At 41.9% G+C, this 20592-nt stretch overlaps 1 protein-coding gene across 1 annotated transcript; it reads right to left on the minus strand.

Annotated features, from left to right (window-relative positions):
• Positions 1–3179: 3179 nt before the first annotated feature.
• On the minus strand, positions 3180–19237 carry LOC122278504. Its single transcript, XM_043088687.1, has 7 exons — positions 16736–19237; positions 15162–16683; positions 5640–5692; positions 4628–4958; positions 4368–4516; positions 3959–4168; positions 3180–3443 (listed from the first exon to the last, which is right to left on the minus strand). The coding sequence occupies exons 1-7, from the start codon at positions 19235–19237 to the stop codon at positions 3180–3182; spliced, it is 5031 nt and encodes a 1676-aa protein (XP_042944621.1).
• Between the last annotated feature and the right edge of the window lie 1355 nt (positions 19238–20592).

The following is a 20592-nucleotide window of genomic DNA, read 5'->3' on the forward strand; positions in this document are numbered from 1 at the left end:
GAGATAATGCCACTAGATGCACCCGTGGGAAAAGGTATAATTCCCATCAGTACAACTCATAGGCAATGGAGTAATTCCCACCAGAGTTACCCTTGTGCAACAGTATAATTCCCATTAGTGGTACTCGTGGGTAATGAAGCAAGTCCCGCCTTAAAAATTCGTGGGTAAAGGAGCAACAGTGACAAATGGATTTTGTGGGGATACTTATTAGCCACTACTTTGTTGGTGGCAAATAAGCCCTGCTCCAAACATATATTTGTTGACTACCCATGATTGTGATGTGGGAATTACTTAATTTCCATGAATTAAGTGATGTGGCAAAAAGACATAATATATTGCCTCTAAATTTTTTTTTTTTTTTCCCCACAAAACTTCACTCCTAGGCAAAACTTTTTTGCCATGAGTTGAACCTTTAGGAAATGTGTCTGATTTTAACTGTGTGATTTTTTCCCCACAACCATATTCCATGTAATACCTATATTTTACATGGAGACATCCTGTGGCAAGGAACCTTTTATGTCTAAGGTAGTATTGATTCCCAGAAGTTCTGTTAGCCATGAGTTGATCGAGATAGACACCACCATTTACCAACAATTCTCGCACAACTTCAGTAAACATAATTCCCATACATTAATTACAAACATAATTCTTACAACCATGTTCCCATTAAACACAACTCTGCTGGGATATAGACAACAAATGTTACAAACATTTTCCCCATTTATATATTTACAACATTGATCAGGAATGTTCACATATGCATAGTCTTTGAAGGAAATGGAAAAACATTAATGTTTACTGTGTGGGAAGGAGAAGAGGGTCATCAGCATTTTTAACAACTACTTTGTTTATATGCATACAACAACTAGACAGTTCTACATGCATAGATTTTCATGGTGAAACTTCCTCCAAATTATGTTCACTGGTAGCTCCATTGAAAGCAGGTATGACATTATCGGAGTTGATCTCACCAGTTGACATTGATACTACCAGTTGATCCACATGCACACATGCCTCTCTATACTAGAAAATACTCACTGGCTGAATGAAAAAGACTTGAAAAGAGTTGTACATCGTGTTATGAATTTTTTTTTAAACACTAGCAGCAGCAGTAGTAGCCCTACAATTCAGCAAGCTACAACCTAACTTCAACAAATGACAACAAAGACCCTCTACCATCCAAAGAGCACTAATTAATATATCTGGATATGAACAATATTCCACCCAAGGATGTTAGAATGCAATCCCATGATAGCTGACAGAAAATTCCTACTGCAATTATAGGTTTTTATCCAACAATGCAAGTTTAAATGCGTATATTGACACCAAATACAAGATTTTGCAATCCCTACAATTCAGGTTATGGCACATTGTTATCAATTACCACTGAACATTGTTATCAATTACCACTGGTATCCAAAGTAAACATCCTTTAACAACAACCTGATCATTGTAGATGTCATTTCCGTATGGAATGTATGGTCAATATAGTGGAGAAGAATCTATTGATTGTATGTGTAAATGCCAAGTCCTAACCTATCATACTGAAATCCCATATTGAGGTGCTAATAAAAGAAAATTTTCTTACACATTTTTGGATAGCATGAAAATTCCTACAAACAAAAGTTAAACTGTACTTATCTTTCCCTATTTTCCATCAACAGTTACCTGCTGAGTTAGTAATCCCTAATATCCCCTATGGTCATATACTGTTGAAAAATTAAAATTCATTAATGCTTAATTCCCAGTCCATTATGCAAAACAGGGCAAGAAAACCTAGTTGTTCATATTCATGCTGCAAGGATCATATGTCCACATGTTTATAGAATATGGTATCCTATGAATTCAAAACCCATATTATCAACACCATGGGAAAATTGAACTTTTAGCCTAAATTGTGATATCTGTGTCCAATGAGGATGCATTACAGCTCCAATATGGAATTGTTTGCAACCAATCCTAACCAAAGTGATCGATAGCATTATACTATAAGTTATGGCAATATTTGCTTAACTTGCCATACAACTCTAGTGAGTGACCTAGGGAGTTACAGTGCACGTGAAAGCTTGAGGATTTTTGCTTACCATGTGGATTCCTCATTCAGATTCTAAAATAATACTGCTCTTAAGTAAATGAATTTTAAACCTTTTGCTCTAACCTTTTCAATGTTAACATATATATAGCCCAAATCTTGACTTCAAAATGTAATCATCTGATATGGGTTACAATATCAACCAATTTTGTTGGGACCAGACATATGAAGGTGGTTAATTGACTAAATACAGATAATTACCATCATTCCCCCCCAATTCGTAATCCACCTAATTACCTATTTCAACCCACTAGTCATTTCCTAATCAGATATATTTTCAACAAACATGTACAATGATTTCTCATTATCAAATTGTTATGGACTACCCTGAGGAGCATATAACAACATCATGGATTCTAAATATAGGAAATCAAATTTAATAAACCAAGAAAGTCAGAAAATATAAGCTACCATCACCCGATCTGGAACTTGTCCAATTAAGTTATGTAGGTCACTTCGCTTGGTGGTTGCCATTTCATTATACTTCCATGACTTTCCAATAATGCCTTCCATCACTAAAAAAAAAAAAAAAAAAAAAAAAAAACAAAAAAAAAAAAGACCTGCTGGAACCCTTATATGCAGATCCGTTAATGCACTACTGGTGTTTCCTTGCAGTGAAAAAATAACATGATTAGCAATCTGTACCCACTCAAGTAACATATATATCCAGAGCCTTCCAAACACTACTTCATAGTTGTAATGAAATATATACTCACTCATTCAGTAGCAAACCATCACCTGATGGTAACACATCTAATAATCTAGTACCCATTCCCATATTAAACTAGTTTATGGAATTCCCAAAACAAAAATTGTGTCCACTTACATGGAACACCTCCCATCCTTTTTTCTCAAAACATGACCCCCAACCTTTCCCCACGGTTGATCAAAACAAATACATTATAATTGTTTCCATTTCCAATAGGGGGAACAAAAACTAGTTATATCCCCATGACCTTCTTCAAAAAACCTTTACAATATATTTCAGATGTTATGCATCTCCTTGAGTCTCTTGTTGAGACTCCCTACTTGACCCCAAATGTGATGATATGGCCATGATTTGTTTGTCATGCTCAAAAAACTGTTTTCACAGCTCAGCCATATCACCCAGCAGTGCTTCTAGTTTACTCTTATAGAAGTCAGTAGATTCCTTGTTCCTTTCATTCTCCTCAGCTATACGTTTGAATGCCTTGTTCTTTTTCAGGAGCAGGGAGGGCTCAGGTATGATAGAGTGGCCCAGCCCTAGTGCATAGCTAGATTTGAACCCCAACACCTCTTTGAAAACATCACCATTGTCAAGTTCAACATCCTCTTCAGTTTCTTTCTCACCCAACCTCTCAAGCATTAGATTCTGAAAGGTTATACAATAACACCGTAAATGCTATTTTAAAATCAGCCATGCATAAGCCCATTATATAATTAGAAATCAGAATACGATTAGGGTAACTCACATAATTGTGTTCACTAGTTGCATTGATAAATTTACCCTTCTTATTGGACCAGTGTGTTTCTTTGTAAAACTCTATCATATTACGTGCCTAGTTAAGCCTCAATCCCTTTTATCAAAACACATAACACCCACTTCTATTAATGACACAGCTAGCTTACCCTCTCTTCCATAAGCCTAACAAATGATTTCCTCCCACTTGTATGTTTAATCTTCTATTTTTTCCTGTTGTTACTGTTCCTACGAGACTGCTCCTGAAATATGACAAGCAATAAATATTGTCATGCACTTAGAGTTATGTATGAGATCTCCTGAAAGTGTATTTATGTATAAATATGTATATATTTGTAGATGGATGAAAAAAACTTCAACTTGTATGGACTCAAATTGCATCTTCTTATAAAACCAGAATCTCTTACCTTGAATTTGGGGCTGGCCCACATTTGACATAGCCACTCCCATACATGTGGCTCCACCCATTCCTTCCGACCAGCTAATGCCTCCTCATGCGAAGCAAATTTCTTGTAGTGATTGTGTAATTCATAGTGGTAAGCGTTGTACCTATCAGCTAGTGTGTTTACTACAGCTTCGCGATGATTGTCTCTACTCCAATCCAACACGAAGTCAGCCTACATAGACATAGTGACTATATCACATTCTTCTTATCATTCGAAAACTGTCATCACATGATTCATAAATCACAACATAAACCATATATTTTTGAACTCCTACTCTAACACGATTGATGAGCTCGTGCTTCTCCCTGTCATCTATCACACTCCAACTTGCATGTCTCATATCCGCATGTACTCTTATAATCCAGCTCACCTGACTAGTGAATATTGTGGCATTTTTGCATGATGGGCCTCTATGCCCATCCTTTATATTTAATGGGATCTTCCCCATCTTTCGTAACCTCTCAAACATAGTACCCTTAGCAGGCCCTCTACCTCTTTTTTTTATGGGTGGCACTGTAACTGTGAAAACATAAATAAACTAGTTAACACGTTAGCTGGTTCACTACCAAATAAACTTGAGAAAGTATAGATACATGTTATGAGCAACAGGTTGATACTATACTGACAAACCTGTGCTGTTAGCCCCCTCATTTCCATCATGTTGTACATCGGGTTGAGACTCTTCTATGCCCACTGCTGGTACTGCTTCCTGTGAGGCATCAACATAAATATCCTCCTCATCTTTTAGGCTCCTCGTGGGATGCACCAAATCTGGAACTTCTTTGCCCACTGCTAGTACTGCTCCAGTTGATGCATTAAATATGGGATTGACGAAATCCCTTAGGCTCCTTGTTGGAGGCACCTGAACTGGAGCTTCATCACTAGGGCTTGCTACTATGAGCAGACGTCGAGGTCTAATTCTTCCCCTCCGGCCTCTTTTTCCAGATATCACCATTAATACCTACAATGTTTATTCCCATAAGTACAATATGTGACTGAATATGCTTTCTTTGAACATGTTCCTAACAATATTTATCTCCACTATAAGGAGTTGTTTCTTTTTCATCACTTTATTTATTCAGATTATGAAGCCACCATTAATTGTTCTAAGTAAATAAGAATGTTTGAAAGTGCCTAAAAATCGGCCATTAGTTCCTCAGGTTACAAAATAGAAATCATTGGTAGTTGACCCCTCTTTTTTTTAAATGTGAAAAGCTGTTCAACTTTTCACAGAAACTGCAACAGGGGGGAAAATATTTCGCCCCTTTCATTTCCCTAACACAATGTCAGGCATCTATTCTCTCTAATTTTTAGGATGAAATAATCTAACCCATTAGCTACATATTTGGAACTACATTTCTGCCCCTTTTCACATGACAAATATACTTAACACCTTGGATGCAGTTGGAAAATCAAAAAAGATACACCCTATACCGTAAACAGTTCAGTTTAGCACTCAACTTCATGGATTATACCAGGAAGTTCAAACTATTTCAACTGGAGTTAGGAAGTTCAGGGTCTCCTTTTAAAATCTTTGGACTTGTCACATTTAAGCAACTTTACTTTCTCGTCCAAAGTACCCATTATTTGGACAAACAAACCCAAAGCACCTCAATGAGGTTTTGCTCTAAACAACTCTTACCCTACCGGGTATGCAACTAGCCTGAATGGCTTCACTATACTCAGCAACAATGCCTGACAAAAATTCATCTAATGTTAACCACTAGGTCTGCATCTAACTACCACCCCACCAAACATGTTATCCACTATGTTCTGATTAATTATTCCTTATATTCAGTACATGTTATCCACTATGTACTGAGTGATGTCCCCTGAGTTGTCACTGGACGACGACGGGAGCGGGGGCTGGAGGATGCTTGGCTACGAACGCGCCGGGCACGGAACTGGGCATCACTCGTTTAGGTGTCACACGCGTGGTCATTACCTGCTGGGTGGCACAGGAGCCAGGGTGTGCGGATGACCCCTAGGGGAGGTCATGGTGCATACGGATTAATTGGTTAATGGTTTGAGTTTGACATGGGCCAAATGTGACTTTTGGCGTGATATTTGAAAAGGTTATGTTTTTGGGCCAAATGGGATTTTTGGCGTGTGTGGAAAAATATGATTTTATGAGTTTTGAGCTTTAGCATCCTTTCATGCATATTGTTTGAGTTTTATATGTTTTTATCTAGTGGTGTTTGGGTTTTACTTACCTGCGGCACCATTTTTGGTACTGTAGATTTTGGTGCAGAGTTCGAGGAAGAGGAGAAGGCCGAGCCCGAGGATGCGACTCCGCCGGGGTGCTGAAGTTAAATTTTAAGCTTTGTTGTTTGGTTTAAAAACAATATCTGTGCTTTGTAATATTTTATTATGTATGTTTTAAACAGTTTTGTATTAAATTAAGAAAAATTCTGGTACTTAGTTATTGACTTTGCTTTTGCTGCGTGTTTCTTGTGCACATTCGTGCTTATACACACACTTGGCATACGTCGATAGGGTGGTGACCCGTGATGTCATCATCCGGACGTCTCGATTTCTCCGTGTCCGTGCGTGGGGATTTGGGGGCGTCACAGGTGGTATCAAAGCGGTTTGGCTCTGGGTAAAACCACATGTCCCCGTTGGTAGTACCAGAATGTTTTTAAAGTTGTGGCTTTAAAAATTATGTTAAGTAAAGTTGCTATTTGATTTGTTTTATTTGTTTGAACTTGGTTGCTTGTTTTTATTTATTTAGTTATGTTATTGCATGCCGGTTTCTTTCGTTTCTTGCTATGTGGTGTTGGTTTTGGTTTTTGGTTTTATGTTGGTTTTATTTGTTTTCTTAAAGGGGGTCAAAGGTTGTGTTGTGGCAGGAAAAATGGTGAGACCAAGGAAATCTACTCAAGAGCCACGGGACGATACATCAAGAGATGACTCCATAGCCCAAGCAATACGGCAGATGACGAAGTTTATGCAGCAAAATTTTAGGCCACAGCAGGCAGGGCCTTGGCCACAACAAGGAGGACCTTGGCCACAACAAGGGGGTCCCTGGCCACAACAAGGAGGGCCTTGTCCACAACAAGGAGGGCTTTGGCCACAACCAGAAGGTCCTTGGCCACCTCAGGGAGGGCCTTGGCTATACCCAGGAGGGCCTAGTGGCATGGTGCAAGCTGGATGCACTTATGAGCGCTTTCTGGCTCATAGAACTCCACACTTCACTGGAGAAGAGGATCCACTTCAAGCTGAAAAGTGGATCAAAGACTTGGGAAGAACTTTTGAGGTGTGTGGTTGCACCGAGGCGCAACAAGTACTCTACGCCAGCTATCTGTTGCAAGGCACCGCTTCTAATTTGTGGAATACCAAGAGGGTGATGCTGGAATCAGAATTGGGATCTTTCGCCGCTATGACCTAGCAGCGCTTCAAGAAAGAGTTTAATGATCGCTTCTTTCCTGCTTATGTAAGGAAGCAAAAGGCAAGAGAGTTCTCAAATTTGGTCCAAGGGAGCACAACAGTGGAACAGTACAACTGAAGATTTATAGAACTTGGGCGATTTGCTCCCCACCTCATCGCCACAGAGGAAATGCGAGCTGAGCATTTCCAGGAGGGACTACGCCCTAATATACGCCGTATGGTGGTCAGTCACTGGATATCCACTTTTCAGGACTTAGTGGATGTGGCCACCCTTGTGGAGTGAGAGAATAATCTAAGTATGGGCTCCCCTCCGGGACATAAGAGGCAGAGTTTTTCGGGTGAAGGAAGCAGCTCGGGTTCGCCTCAGAAATTTATTCAGCGGACCAGAACTCGACTGCAAGCGTCCTCAGGTGTTCATATAGGAGGACGGGTGCCAATTTGTAGAGTTTGTAATAGAGCTCATGAGGGCGAGTGTCGGCTAAGTGGTGGACCCCAATGTTACCGATGCGGCCAAGTGGGACATATTGCTCGTGAGTGCCCTGTCAGAGTTCAAGGAAGCCGTGGAGGTAGACGCGGTGGAAGGACAAATCCAAGACAAGCAGTGCAAGCCCAGGTTTATGCTGTCACACCCGGAGATGTGGATGATGAGGCACCAGGGACCCATGATGTTGGAGTAATCACAGGTATGGATTTAATTTAATTTTATGTTGGATTTGATTTTTGGTGTGCTTTGATTTCTTTGTGTATTTGGATTTCATGGGTTATGTGTTTGGTTCAGGGAGAGTCCGTTTATATGAGTTTTATGCTTGCACTTTGTTTGATTCGGGTGCTTCACAGTCATTAGTATCTTCCACGTTTGCGCGGATGTGTAATTTGGTCACGGAACCTTTGCCGAAGTCATTGGTAGTGGCTCTACCCAATGGTGAAATGGTGTGGTGTTCCAAGCTTGCTTTGGGATGCCCATTAAATTTTGATGGAAGGTTCTTGGATGCTGATTTGGTGGTGTTCAAACTGTTGGGTTTTGATATCATTCTCGGGATGGATTGGTTATACCGATATTCTGCGAGTATTAATTGCAGAAGTCGGGTAATTAGCTTTCAGCTTCCAGATGGTGATCGTCTGGAATTTGGGGGGAGTAAGCTAAAAGAAAAGCCGGTAATTGTATCGGCAATTCAAGCAAAAAGAGAGATTGCATGGGGAGCGGAAGCCTTCTTAGTTCAGATGGTGTCTACGCCGTCTGAGAAGAAGTCTTTGGTAGACATTCCCGTTGTGGAAGAATATCCGGACGTGTTTATGGATGACTTGCCTGGACTACCCCCTGTTCGAGAAATGGAGTTTGTTATAGACTTGGAACCTGGAGCGGCTATACATAAAGCTCCTTACCACATGGCACCGGCTGAATTAAAAGAGTTGAAGACTCAATTGCAAGAGCTGGTAGAAAAGGGGTTCATTCAACCAAGTACTTCGCCGTGGGGTGCGCCAATTCTGGTTGTTAAAAAGAAAGATGGAACCCTCCGTATGTGCATTGATTATCGAGAATTAAATAAGGTGACCATCAAGAATAAATATCCTCTCCCACAGATCGATGATTTATTTGATCAGCTTCAACGAGCAGCTGTGTTCTCAAAGATAGAGTTGAGGTCGGGATACTACCAGTTGAGGATCAGAGACAAGGATGTGCCCAAAACTGCCTTCAGGTCGAGATATGGGCATTATGAATTTAAGGTGATGCCATTTGGATTAGCCAATACCCCTGCTGCTTTCATGGATTTAATGAATCGAGTATTTCGACCTTATCTGGATTCCTTTGTGGTAGTATTCATTGATGATATTCTGATTTATTCCCGAGATGTTGAAGAGCATGTGTATCATCTTCATCTAGTTCTTGGGAAATTGAGAGAACACCAGTTATATGTCAAGCTCAGCAAGAGTGAATTCTGGTTGGAGGAAGTCAGATTTCTTGGGCATGTGATTTCCCAAGACGGAGTGACTGTTGATCCTAGTAAGGTGGAAGCCATTTTGTCATGGCAGCGTCCGACTACAGTGCGCAAGATCCATAGTTTCTTGGGACTTGCTGGATATTACCGAAGATTTGTGGAAGGATTTGCTCGCCTATCCGGACCTCTCACAGCTTTGACTCGGAAGAATGCAGAATTTGTTTGATCAGATAAGTGTGAGAGAAGCTTCCAAGAATTGAAGAACAGGTTGACGACGGCACCAGTGTTAGCGCTTCCAGAACCGCATAAGCCATTCGTAGTCTTCAGCGATACGTCTAAATTATCCGATTGGGTTGTATCCTTATGCAGGAAGGACGGGTTGTTGCTTATGCATCTCGTCAACTAAAGGACCATGAGAAGAATTATCCGACACACGATTTGGAATTGGTTGCGATTGTTTTTGCTCTCAAGATCTGGCGACACTTTTTGTATAGGGAAGCTTGCGAAGTATACACTGATCACAAGAGCTTGAAGCACTTGTTTTCCCAGAAGAATCTGAACATGAGGCAGAGACGATGGCTGGAGTTAATCAGTGACTACCAGTGCGAGATCAAGTATCATCCGGGGAAGGCAAATATAGTTGCTGATGCTTTGAGCCGAAAATCGCACTTGGAAGATGAAGCTTAGCCGTCAGAATTGGATTCTTTGCTTTGTGGGATGAGAAGGCTCCTTATTGAAAGTTCACAGCAAGAAGAGATTTTATCTTCAGTTCTTGATATGCGGGTAACTGATTTTGAGGAATTGAAGACTCTTCAAAGGAAGGATCCGAAGCTGCTGGATATCAAGAAAAGAGTCAGAAAATCTCGAGGGCCGTTGCACTATAGTATGGATAAAGATGGAATCCTTCGGTTCTGAGATCGTAGAGTGGTCCCCAAAGATTCAGAATTCAAGGAGCGGATCATGGCAGAAGCTCATACGGCCCCTTATTCAGTTCATCCCAGCAGTACAAAGATGTACCGGGACTTGAAGAAAAATTATTAGTGGGATGGAATGAAGAGGGATATTGCCTTGTATGTTGAGAAATGTCACACATGACGTCAAGTCAAGGCCGAGCATCAAAGACCCACAGGTATGCTCCAACCCCTCCCTATTCCTGAGTGGAAGTGGGATGACATCACGATGGACTTTGTAGTGGGCTTGCCGAGGACGCCTAGTGGGAAAAATTCTGTTTGGGTGATTGTTGACCGGTTAACGAAAAGTGCTCATTTCTTGCCTGTTAATAACACCAATTCCTTGGGTAAGTTGACCCACTTGTACATCAAGGAGATAGTGCGGTTGCACGGTATACCAAAGAGTATAGTGTCGAATCGAGACCCAAGGTTCACGTCTTAGTTCTGGAAGAGTTTACAGGCAGCATTGGGTACTAAGTTGAAGTTCAGTACTGCATATCCCCCGCAGACAAATGGCCAATCAAAGCGCACCATTCAGACCCTTGAAGACATGTTGCGAGCATATGTCATGGAATTTCAAGGGAGTTGGGAAAACCACTTGCCGCTCATAGAGTTTGCGTATAATAATAGCTTCCATGTGACCATTCAGATGGCTCCTTATGAAGCTCTCTACGGGAGGAAGTGCAGATCGCCCTTTTATTGGGATGAAGTCGGGAGAGTAGGATAATTGGACCCGAAATAGTTTAAGAGATGCAAAGCCAAGTTCGAATCATCAGAGATAAAATGGCGGCATCTCAGAGTCGTCAGAAAAGCTACGCTGATACCAAGAGGAGAGAGTTATCTTTTGAAGAAGGTGATTGGGTTTATCTCAAAGTCTCTCCCATGAGAAGAGTTAAGCGTTTTGGTAAGAAGAGGAAACTGGATCCGAGGTATGTTGGCCCTTTTCAGATTCTGGAGAAGGTAGGGTCCGTCACCTATAGAGTTGCTTTGCCATAATATTTTGGGGATATTCATGATGTCCTCCACGTATCGTCCTTGAAGAAGAGTTTTGGACAACAAGAGCCACGCTTTGTCGACCCAGAGAGTATTCAGTTGCAACCGGACCTTACTTATGAAGTTGTTCCATCGCAGATCATGGATTGGAAGGAGCAACAGTTGAGGTCCAAGACGATACCTTTGATTAAGGTGGCATGGGGAGATCCATTAGCTCAAGATTTTTCTTGGGAGAGAGTAGCAGATATGAGAGAGCAGTACCCATACTTGTTTAAGTAATGACGGTACGTTTCTTAATCTTGGTCACAGGTGGTTTATGTGATATTATGTGACTTGTTTCAAGTTGGTGTTTGATCTTGCAAATTTTGAGATCGAAATTTGTTTTTAAGGGAGGAGGATGTGATGACCCGCTTTTACGTGTATTTTCACTGAATGGTTGTTTTTAATTTAATCAATATATTGGTTTATTTATTTAAATTATTGCGTTTTAAATTGGTTTTTAATTTATTTGATGTTGTGTTTTATTTATTTAGTCGTTTTACGATTTTTAATATCGTTTTCGGCGAACTTGCTTTGGTTTCCAGAGTGAGGACTGGACCTCATTTCTTTTCCCTCATCTTTTCTTTTTCTCTTTTCCTTTTCTTTTCTTCTTTCTCTTTTTCTTCTTTTTCTTTCTTTTTTCTCTTCCTCCCCGATTCTCTCCCGCGCGACACTCTCTCTCCTCTCCCTCACACCGTTCCGTCCAACCGCCCAGACCCACTGCCACCAGCCACCATGCAGCACACCACCACCACCAATCTCTTCTCCTCCCTCCGGTGAACCAACCCACCAACTTTCATCCTCAACCGTGCCGCTGTTTAGCCGGAAAACCATCATCAAGCCGCACGGTTTTAGCTCCGATTTGCCGCCGTCACTCCACCTCCGGCCACCACCTCTTCACCACTTCATCACCGACTCCTTGCCATCCTAACCCACCTATTTTCGACCTCAATCCGTCGCCGGAACAGTCCCCACGAGCTAGCTTTCCAATTTGGGTATTTTGGACTTCCTCCGCCGTTTTCACCACCACTCACAGCCAAACTCCACTTCCACTAGCTTCATAAACATCCCTAGACCATTCCCTATCAATCCCGAGCTTTGGTTTGTCCCCGTTCAAAAGTGGGTATTTTACAACCCACGGCCACAGTGAAATTTCACTGTTACGTTGCTTTTCTTCCGCCGTTTGCAACACCGCGAGCTTTCAAAAAATACCATATAGCGCTGTAAGTATTTTCCAAACCCTATTTTTTAGATTTAAATATATTTTGCTCATTCAATAAATATTTGTTGTTGGTTGGTTGATTCCGGACTGAGTCCGAGGAGTTCGAGGGTCGGATGGTTTGAGGACGGAATGCTTGGTTCTGTCTGTTTGTGATTGCTTGGTTATTTGTGCCATGAGGCGTGTGTTACATATTGCATACATGTGCATTTTATTTTAAGTGAGAAAATCATGTTTTTTGTTGGCGTAAATGGTTTTTGGGAGCGTGTGTCTCACGAGCCCAAATTAGGATGGGTTATTATCTCGGTGGAGCTCCTCTGGTCACTCGGGAGCGTAATATACTGAGTGACGTCCCCTGAGTTGTCACTGGACGACAACGGGAGTGGGGGCTAGAGGATGCTTGGCTACGAACACGCCGGGTGCGAAACTGGACATCGCTTGTTTAGGTGTCACACGTGTGGTCGTTACCTGCGGTGTGGCACAGGAGCCAAGGTGTGCGGATGACCCCTAGGGGAGGTCACGGTGCATACTAATTAATTGGTTAATGGTTTGAGTTTGACATGACCCAAATGTGACTTTTGGCATGATATTTGGAAATGTTATGTTTTTGGGCCAAATGGGATTTTTAGCGTGTGTGGAAATATGATTTTATGGGTTTGAGCTTTAGCATCCTTTCATGCATATTGTTTGAGTTTTATATGTTTTTATCTAGTGGTGTTTGGGTTTTACTTACCTGCGGCACCATTTTTGGTATCGTAGATTTTGGTGCAGAGTTCGAGGAAAAGGAGGAGGCTGAGCCCGAGGATGCGACTCCGCCGGGGTGCTGAAGTTAAAGTTTAAGTTTTGTTGTTTGGTTTAAAAATAATATTTGTGCTTTGTAATATTTTATTATGTATGTTTTAAACAGCTCTGTATTAAATTAAGAAAAATTCTGGTACTTAGTTATTGACTTTGCTTTTCGCTGCGTGTTTCTCGTGCACATTCGTTGCTTATACACACACTTGGCACACGTCGATAGGGTGGTGACCCGTGATGTCATCATCCGGACGTCTCGATTTCCCCGTGTCCGTGCGTGGGGATTTGGGGGCGTCACATTTCATACCCTTTTAGCTCAGTAGGTTTGTACAAAACTAATCTAAAATTTTTAGTACATGTCTATTTCATGCCATTTCCATTCTACTACTATCATAGCAATATCTCATAGTAGTTTTTGTTTACTTATCCCCCTTTCATGCCCTTTTAGCTCAATTTATTGTACAAAACTAATCTAAAATTTTTTAAGCACCCCCATTTCATGCCATAACATACTGCTACTATCGTAGCAGTATGTTAATGTTTGAATTGTTTACCTTATCCCCCTTTCATGCCCTTTTCGATCAGTTTAATTGGACAAAACTAATCTAAAATTTGTTGTATGCTCAAACTTATATTTTCAGCCAAATGTTACACACTTAGCTTGCTATACGTTTGCTCACACCATTTCCATTTTTCTAATCCATTTTCTACTCCGCCATGTACTTGTTGCATGTAAATGGCAGGTTCCAAACTAAACCATAAAGTTGCTATAATTTATGGGTACACAACAAAGGATATTTGTTCTCTGTTCTCGCATGGGCTACCTATCAGCAAGTCCATGAACCCCTACTGTGAATGTGGGTTTGAAAAAGAGGGTCCCATGCATATATTTCAGGACTGCAACTGCTTCGGAAGTAGATAGGCTTCAAATCTTCCAACCAAAAGTTCACAGTTTCAAGGCCAAATGTTCACACTACAAGAAATTGTTCTATGAGTGCAAATGCATTACGCACACTATATATGGCTCTGCTTGCTTACTTCATCAGTATATTTGCATTTAAACCTCACAAACTATACATTAATGCCAGCTGGAAAAGAGCTTTCAACTTAGATGTATGTTTTCAATTTGAGGAAAATCAGCCCCAAGAAAGACCTTATTTGGCTTGTAATAAATTAAAAAACGTGATATACCTACACAGCAGTTGACATAACTGTCCAATATAACCCCCAAAAAGACCTAATTTGGGGCTGTATCATAATGTAGCCTTATATTCATGCTTGCAATAAGGTGTGGATTTGTAGAAACACCAAGGCGACCAATAGGGTTTACCTAATCCAATGTACTCTATGACTTCAAAATAGCTCCATTGAAGTCAGCAGTCCAATATGCATGGAAAGACATTTAAAAGTAAATTGGGACAATCCATAAAATCTAGAAACTCTAATGTCAATGAAGGGGAACTTGCTACAAAAAATTCCTTTCTCATTCTACAGCTCCTAAATATGGCTCCAATGGGGCTCCAATGGAATTCCCATTGGAGTCATATTGAAGCCCTAGAATGGGTAGCCTGCTTTAGGATGGCATCTAAATTGATGTTATAGCATTCTAAATTTAGCAAATGGAAAAATCTAGTTGAAAGATCGCCTACCTTTTTTATTTCAGAGCCACTTATATTTTATAATGGAGAGAATAACATAAACATCTAAGAGTTTGGTGCTTTTTTTTTTTTTGAAATACTGATCTCATTAACCAAGATATTACAATCAGACACTACACTTTACAACCCAACAAGCATAGTGATGAGAAAACTACAACAGTTCTGAAGCCACAATGGACTTAATACATTGAGGACACACTTCAATATCATAGATATCCTCGGACTCCACCAAAGCCGACTTTGCTAGCTGGTGGGCAGCCTTGTTTGCTTCCCTTTTGACATGAGACGCTGTCCACCTGATGCTTGAGTTTAGTATTTTCCTAGCATCCTCAACCAGGCAACCCCCCATGCTCCAGTCCACTTCCTTGCTAAGTAACAGATTCACCACATGCTTAGAATCACCCTCAAGACAGACCTGCTGCAGACCAAGTTCCTTGCAAAAAACTGCAGCCACAAGTAGACCATAAGCTTCAGCATCCGATGAACAGCCTTTGAGAGACCTTTGAGCACGGAGAGTACCTATAACCAAACCTTGGGAGTCTCTGACCACAGCACCTATGCCAATACGCCCCTCCCTGTCTCTAACTGCAGCATCCCAATTAAGTTTAAACCAGTTACTTTCAGGTTTCTTCCACCTCTGGATGACTACTGGAACACTTTCACTGGTTTCACCTGAGGGTGTGACAGATTCTTCATAAGCTCTAGCCTCTTCTACTGCCTTCTGAAACACACTTGTGGGATGCAAGAAGTTCTTTCCATGGAGGACACCGTTCCTCCTGGACCAGACACCCTTCAAAACTGCAGCACATTGTATTAACTCACTAGAGTCCAAATTCTCAGCAAGGAGAGACCACACATCAAAGATGAAGTCACTATGGCACACCATCCTCTGGATCTTTTTGCTGCTCTGGGTCCAAACATCTTGTGTAGCAGGGCAGCTCCATAATGCATGGCTAGAAGTTTCAGGTTCTTGCTTGCAGATAAAACACAAGTCATCACCCACAATCTTCCTTCTCTTCAGATTTGCCATGGTTGGTAATGCCTCACTGCATGCTCTCCACACAAGCATCTTGACCCTAGGAGGGATTCTCAGCTTCCATATACCCTTCCAAATATGCTTGTCCCGAGCTCTATTTGATGACTCCCCTTCCAATTCATCCTCCAATTGTTGATGGAAATGGTATCCACTCCTCACTGAGTATTGTCCATTGGTAGTATACGGCCAAACCATCCTATCCTCTCTACCTCCCACGCTTACTGGAATGGCTTTTATTGCTTCAACCTCCCTTGGTGAAAATAGCTGTTGTAAGAGTGAGTCCTTCCAGGTCTTCAAGTGTACCTCAATGAGATCACTGACCTGATCACACCTGCAATCAACTGGTCGAGGAGATGTAATCTGGAATGCAGGGAGGGAAGGGACCCAGCTATCCTTCCATATGTGCACCTTGCTTCCACTCCCTACCCTCCATATGAGGCCTTTTTTCAGAATCCCCAAACCTGCCTGGATACCCCTCCATGCAAAGGATGGTCTTGACCCCAATTGTGCTTCCAACAGATTAGTCTTGCTAAAATACTTTTGCTTGAGTACCCTTGCTGCTAGAGAAGTGGGATTCTGAAGGATTCTCCACCCTTGCTTTGAGAGTAAAGCCAAGTTGAAGCTTCTAAAGTCTCTAAAACCAAGCCCCCCACTCTCTTTGCTATGACTAATCTGTTTCCAATTGACCCACTGAATCTTTGAGGATTCCTCATTATAGCCCCACCAGAACTTCCTTAGTAATTGATTCAACTTTCTTGTTATTGAGCTTGGAATCAGAAAAATACTCGGAATAGGTAGGGATGGCTTGCAATACTGCTTTGAGAAGAACTTCTTTACCTGCTGCAGATAGGAACTTAGCTTTCCAGTTAGTAATTCGAGCCCAAGTCCTGTCCACAAGATTATGGAACTCTGCAATTTTCCTTCTACCCACAAGTGCTGGTAATCCCAAGTACCTTTCAAAGTTGCTACAAGAATTTACCCCTGCCTGTTTCAGAACTTGGTCCCTCACACCCCGACTGGTGTTTTTGCTAAAGAAAATGGAAGACTTTTCTTTGTTGAGTACTTGGCCTGAGGCTCTACCATAAACTGTGAGAATGTCAAGCACAGTAGCCAGCTCTTGGGGGTTGGATTGACAGAAGAGAAGGCTATCATCAGCAAAAAATAGGTGGTTGACCGATATGGGACCTCTCCCTATTGGTGCAGGTGTAATTAGACCAGATTGTTCTGCATTGTTCAACAAAGCTGTGAGAGCTTCAGCACACATAATAAAGATATAAGGGGACATGGGATCCCCCTGTCTAAGGCCTCTAGAGGGTCTAAACTTCCTTTGAGCTTCCCCATTAACCAAGATAGAGTATGAAACTGAGTTGAGGCAGGATTGAATGAGGTTAATCCAATGGGAGGGGAAGTCCATCTTTACCATAACTGCTTTGACAAAACACCACTCTACCCTATCATAAGCCTTACTCATGTCTAACTTTAAGGCCATGCACCCTTTTTTCCCTGACATCCTTGACTTCATAGAGTGTAATGCTTCATAGGCAACTAGAACATTGTCTGAAATGAGTCTATTCGGCACAAAAGCACTTTGGTTCAAGGAGATGAGTCTAGGCAATATCACTTTCAACCTATTTGCAATTGTTTTTGAAACAATCTTGTAGATAACATTGCAAAGACTAATTGGCCTGTATTCACCAACTTTCTTTGGCCTTGCAACCTTTGGAATGAGTGAGATATAAGTGTCATTGACTTCCTGAAGAGAGCCATTATGGTTGAGTACCCGCAGGGCAAAAAGACAGACCTCATTTCCAACTACCTCCCAATGCTTCTGAAAGAAGTGGGCAGGGAACCCATCAGGGCCTGGAGAGCCAAGAGGGTTCATTTGAAAGGCTGCCTCTCTTACCTCTTCCTTGGTGAAGGGATTTTTAAGCCACTGTGCCATCTCATCATTCAGTTTTGAGCACATAGACCCCAAACACTCTTCAAAGCCAGTTGGGACAGAAGTTCTAAAAAGGGAAGAAAAATAACCTGTGAATACCTCCCCTACTTCCTCTTGCTCAGCAACAATCCTACCTTGAGGATCCTCCACACATCTTATGGTATTAGTTTTTCTCCTCTGAGATGCAAGTAAGTGAAAGAACCGTGTGTTTCTGTCACCAAACTGCAGCCAGTGTTGCTTGGCTCTCTGACGCCACTTTAGCTCCTCAACTGCCATTGAATCTTCTACTGTTTTCTGTAATTGAATCATGGAGGGGATATGTGTGCCAGTCCCAACTTGTTGGTAGTGTCGAATCTGGTCCAAAGCTATTTTGGTGGCCTTCTGGTTGGAAAACTTCGTTTCTTGCTGCCACTTCTGTAGACCCCTTTGGCATGCCTCCAGTTTATGTCTCACTGTACCTGCCCCATGCCCTCCAAGATTAAGGCTCTTCCACCCCTCAGAAACAACTCTTTGGCATTCTTCACTTAGATCCCAGGCTGCTTCATATCTAAAGCAAAAGCTCTTTCTCTTCCTGCCACTGTTTGGCTTCTGTTTTGTGACATGCAAAGGAGAGTGATCTGATTTTACTGCTGCTAGTACACTGCAGGTTGCATCACTAAACATCAAGTTCCATTCTTTATTTGCCATCGCTCTATCTAAGCGCTCCTTTGTGAAATCTCCCCCACTTCTATTGTTTGACCAGGTAAATTGAGTTCCCTGAGTGTGTATATCACTGAGGTCACATGCTTCTACTGCTCTTCTAAAGTCTTCTATCTGGTTATAAGGTCTTCTAGCTCCTCCTACCTTTTCTTTTTGGTCCAATATTTCATTGAAATCTCCGGCACAGAGCCAGGCAGTAGGGTTGGATGGTTTTAGCATTTCAAGTAGGGTCCAGCTGCTCTTTCTCTTTGCAGTTACCGGATGTCCATAAAAGCCTGTGAACTGCCATGTTTGACCAGTTTCAACCTCATGTACTAGTGCACTTATGTGCCATTTTGTGTAGCTAATGACTTTGACTTGCCATTCCTCCCTCCACAGAAGAGCAATTCCTCCACTTAAGTTGACACTATCGACTGCAAAACACCCATACATTTGCAACTGCAACCTCACTTCCTCAAGTTTTTGTTTCCTGCTCTTAGTTTCCATCAAGAAAACTAAGAATGGGTTCTTTTCCTTAGTAAGATTCCTAAGGATTCTAACTGACCGAGGGTTCCCAAGCCCTCGGCAGTTCCAAGTTAAGAGACTCATTGATTATGGCAGGGCTGGGAGCCAGCCACTGCCATTGGTTGAAGGTTTTCAGTTTGGTCCACCCTTCTCTTTTGATTCTTCCCCTCATGTTCTTTCTCATCAAAATGTCTTTTGAGACTACCTCTAGTACAGATCTTCAAAGGGTTATTAGAGATTTCTGTTAAAGCTTTCCTAGTGTTCAGATTAGTGCTGATATCCCTCTCTCTTGCAAGCCTTTTCCATTTTCTGCCCATCGTGATTTCACCCTCCCTGATAGGATTCTTACATGAACCAACATGTTGAGTGATACCACTTAGTTCCTTTCCAATGCCTGGTTCTGTTTGATTTCCCTCAGAGGTTGAAAGTTTTTCTCGTATTGATTGATGCTGTGATGTTTTTATGTTAACTACCTCATGTTGAAATAAGCTTGTGTCAGGGTCCAAATCCATACCTTTTGCTTGTGTGTGGTTTTGGTCAGTAGAGTCAGCTACCAGGCTGGCTGTCCCCTGTATGTACGACCCTAGTGGCACTTTTGGGATTGGACTTGTAAGTCTCTCTTCATTGGGAAAGTTAGAAGTGCCAGCTGTAAGTTCCACATTGGTAGATTGCATTCTACTTTCCTTCTGTGTCTTGCCTACTTGAGGGTCATGTACCAACTTTTCTGCTTCTGTCAAGTCAACCACGTCCGAGACCTGTTCATGCATAGCCTTCTGGCCTCCTGACCTAGGCTCGCCCCTTATGCCTGTGCTTCTCCCTTCTGGTTGCTACTTGTGGTGGTTGCCACCATGAGAGCCACCATACTTTCGACAGTCAAAGATGTTGGTATGCATTGGTTGGGCTCTAAGCCAAGGACCAAACTGTTGTGGTAGACTCTCTCCTTCCTGTTGCTCATACCTCTGTCTCATGCAATTTCTTCCTCGATGATAAAGAATCCCGCATTGAAAGCAAAAACTTTGAAGCCTCTCATATTTGAAAGAAATCCAGTGACGTTGGTTATTGACCACCATCCATTTTCCTCTCAGCAAAGGTTTGTGGAGATCTATAGCCACTCGAACCCTCATGCATCGACCCCATGCACGTCCATCTGACTCGGTTTCCACTCTGATAACATGCCCGATGGATGCCCCTAGCTCAGTGCCGACCTCTTCTGTCATTGTTACTAATGGAAGGTTGTGCATCTGTACCCAGAAAGGCTCATAGCGAAGCTTAAGGTTGTTGATGGACACCTTTCCATCCAGCTCTTCCACCGTTAGCAGACTCCGATCAAAAAACCAGGGCCTCCCACTCAGCACCTTTTCTTTGTCTTCTAGATGTTGAAATTCAATCAAGAAACACTGATCTCCTAGCTCCTTGTATCTTACCCAGCCCACCAAACG

Source organism: Carya illinoinensis, chromosome 10 (genome assembly GCF_018687715.1).
Source record: "Carya illinoinensis cultivar Pawnee chromosome 10, C.illinoinensisPawnee_v1, whole genome shotgun sequence".
Taxonomy (NCBI): Eukaryota; Viridiplantae; Streptophyta; class Magnoliopsida; order Fagales; family Juglandaceae; genus Carya; species Carya illinoinensis.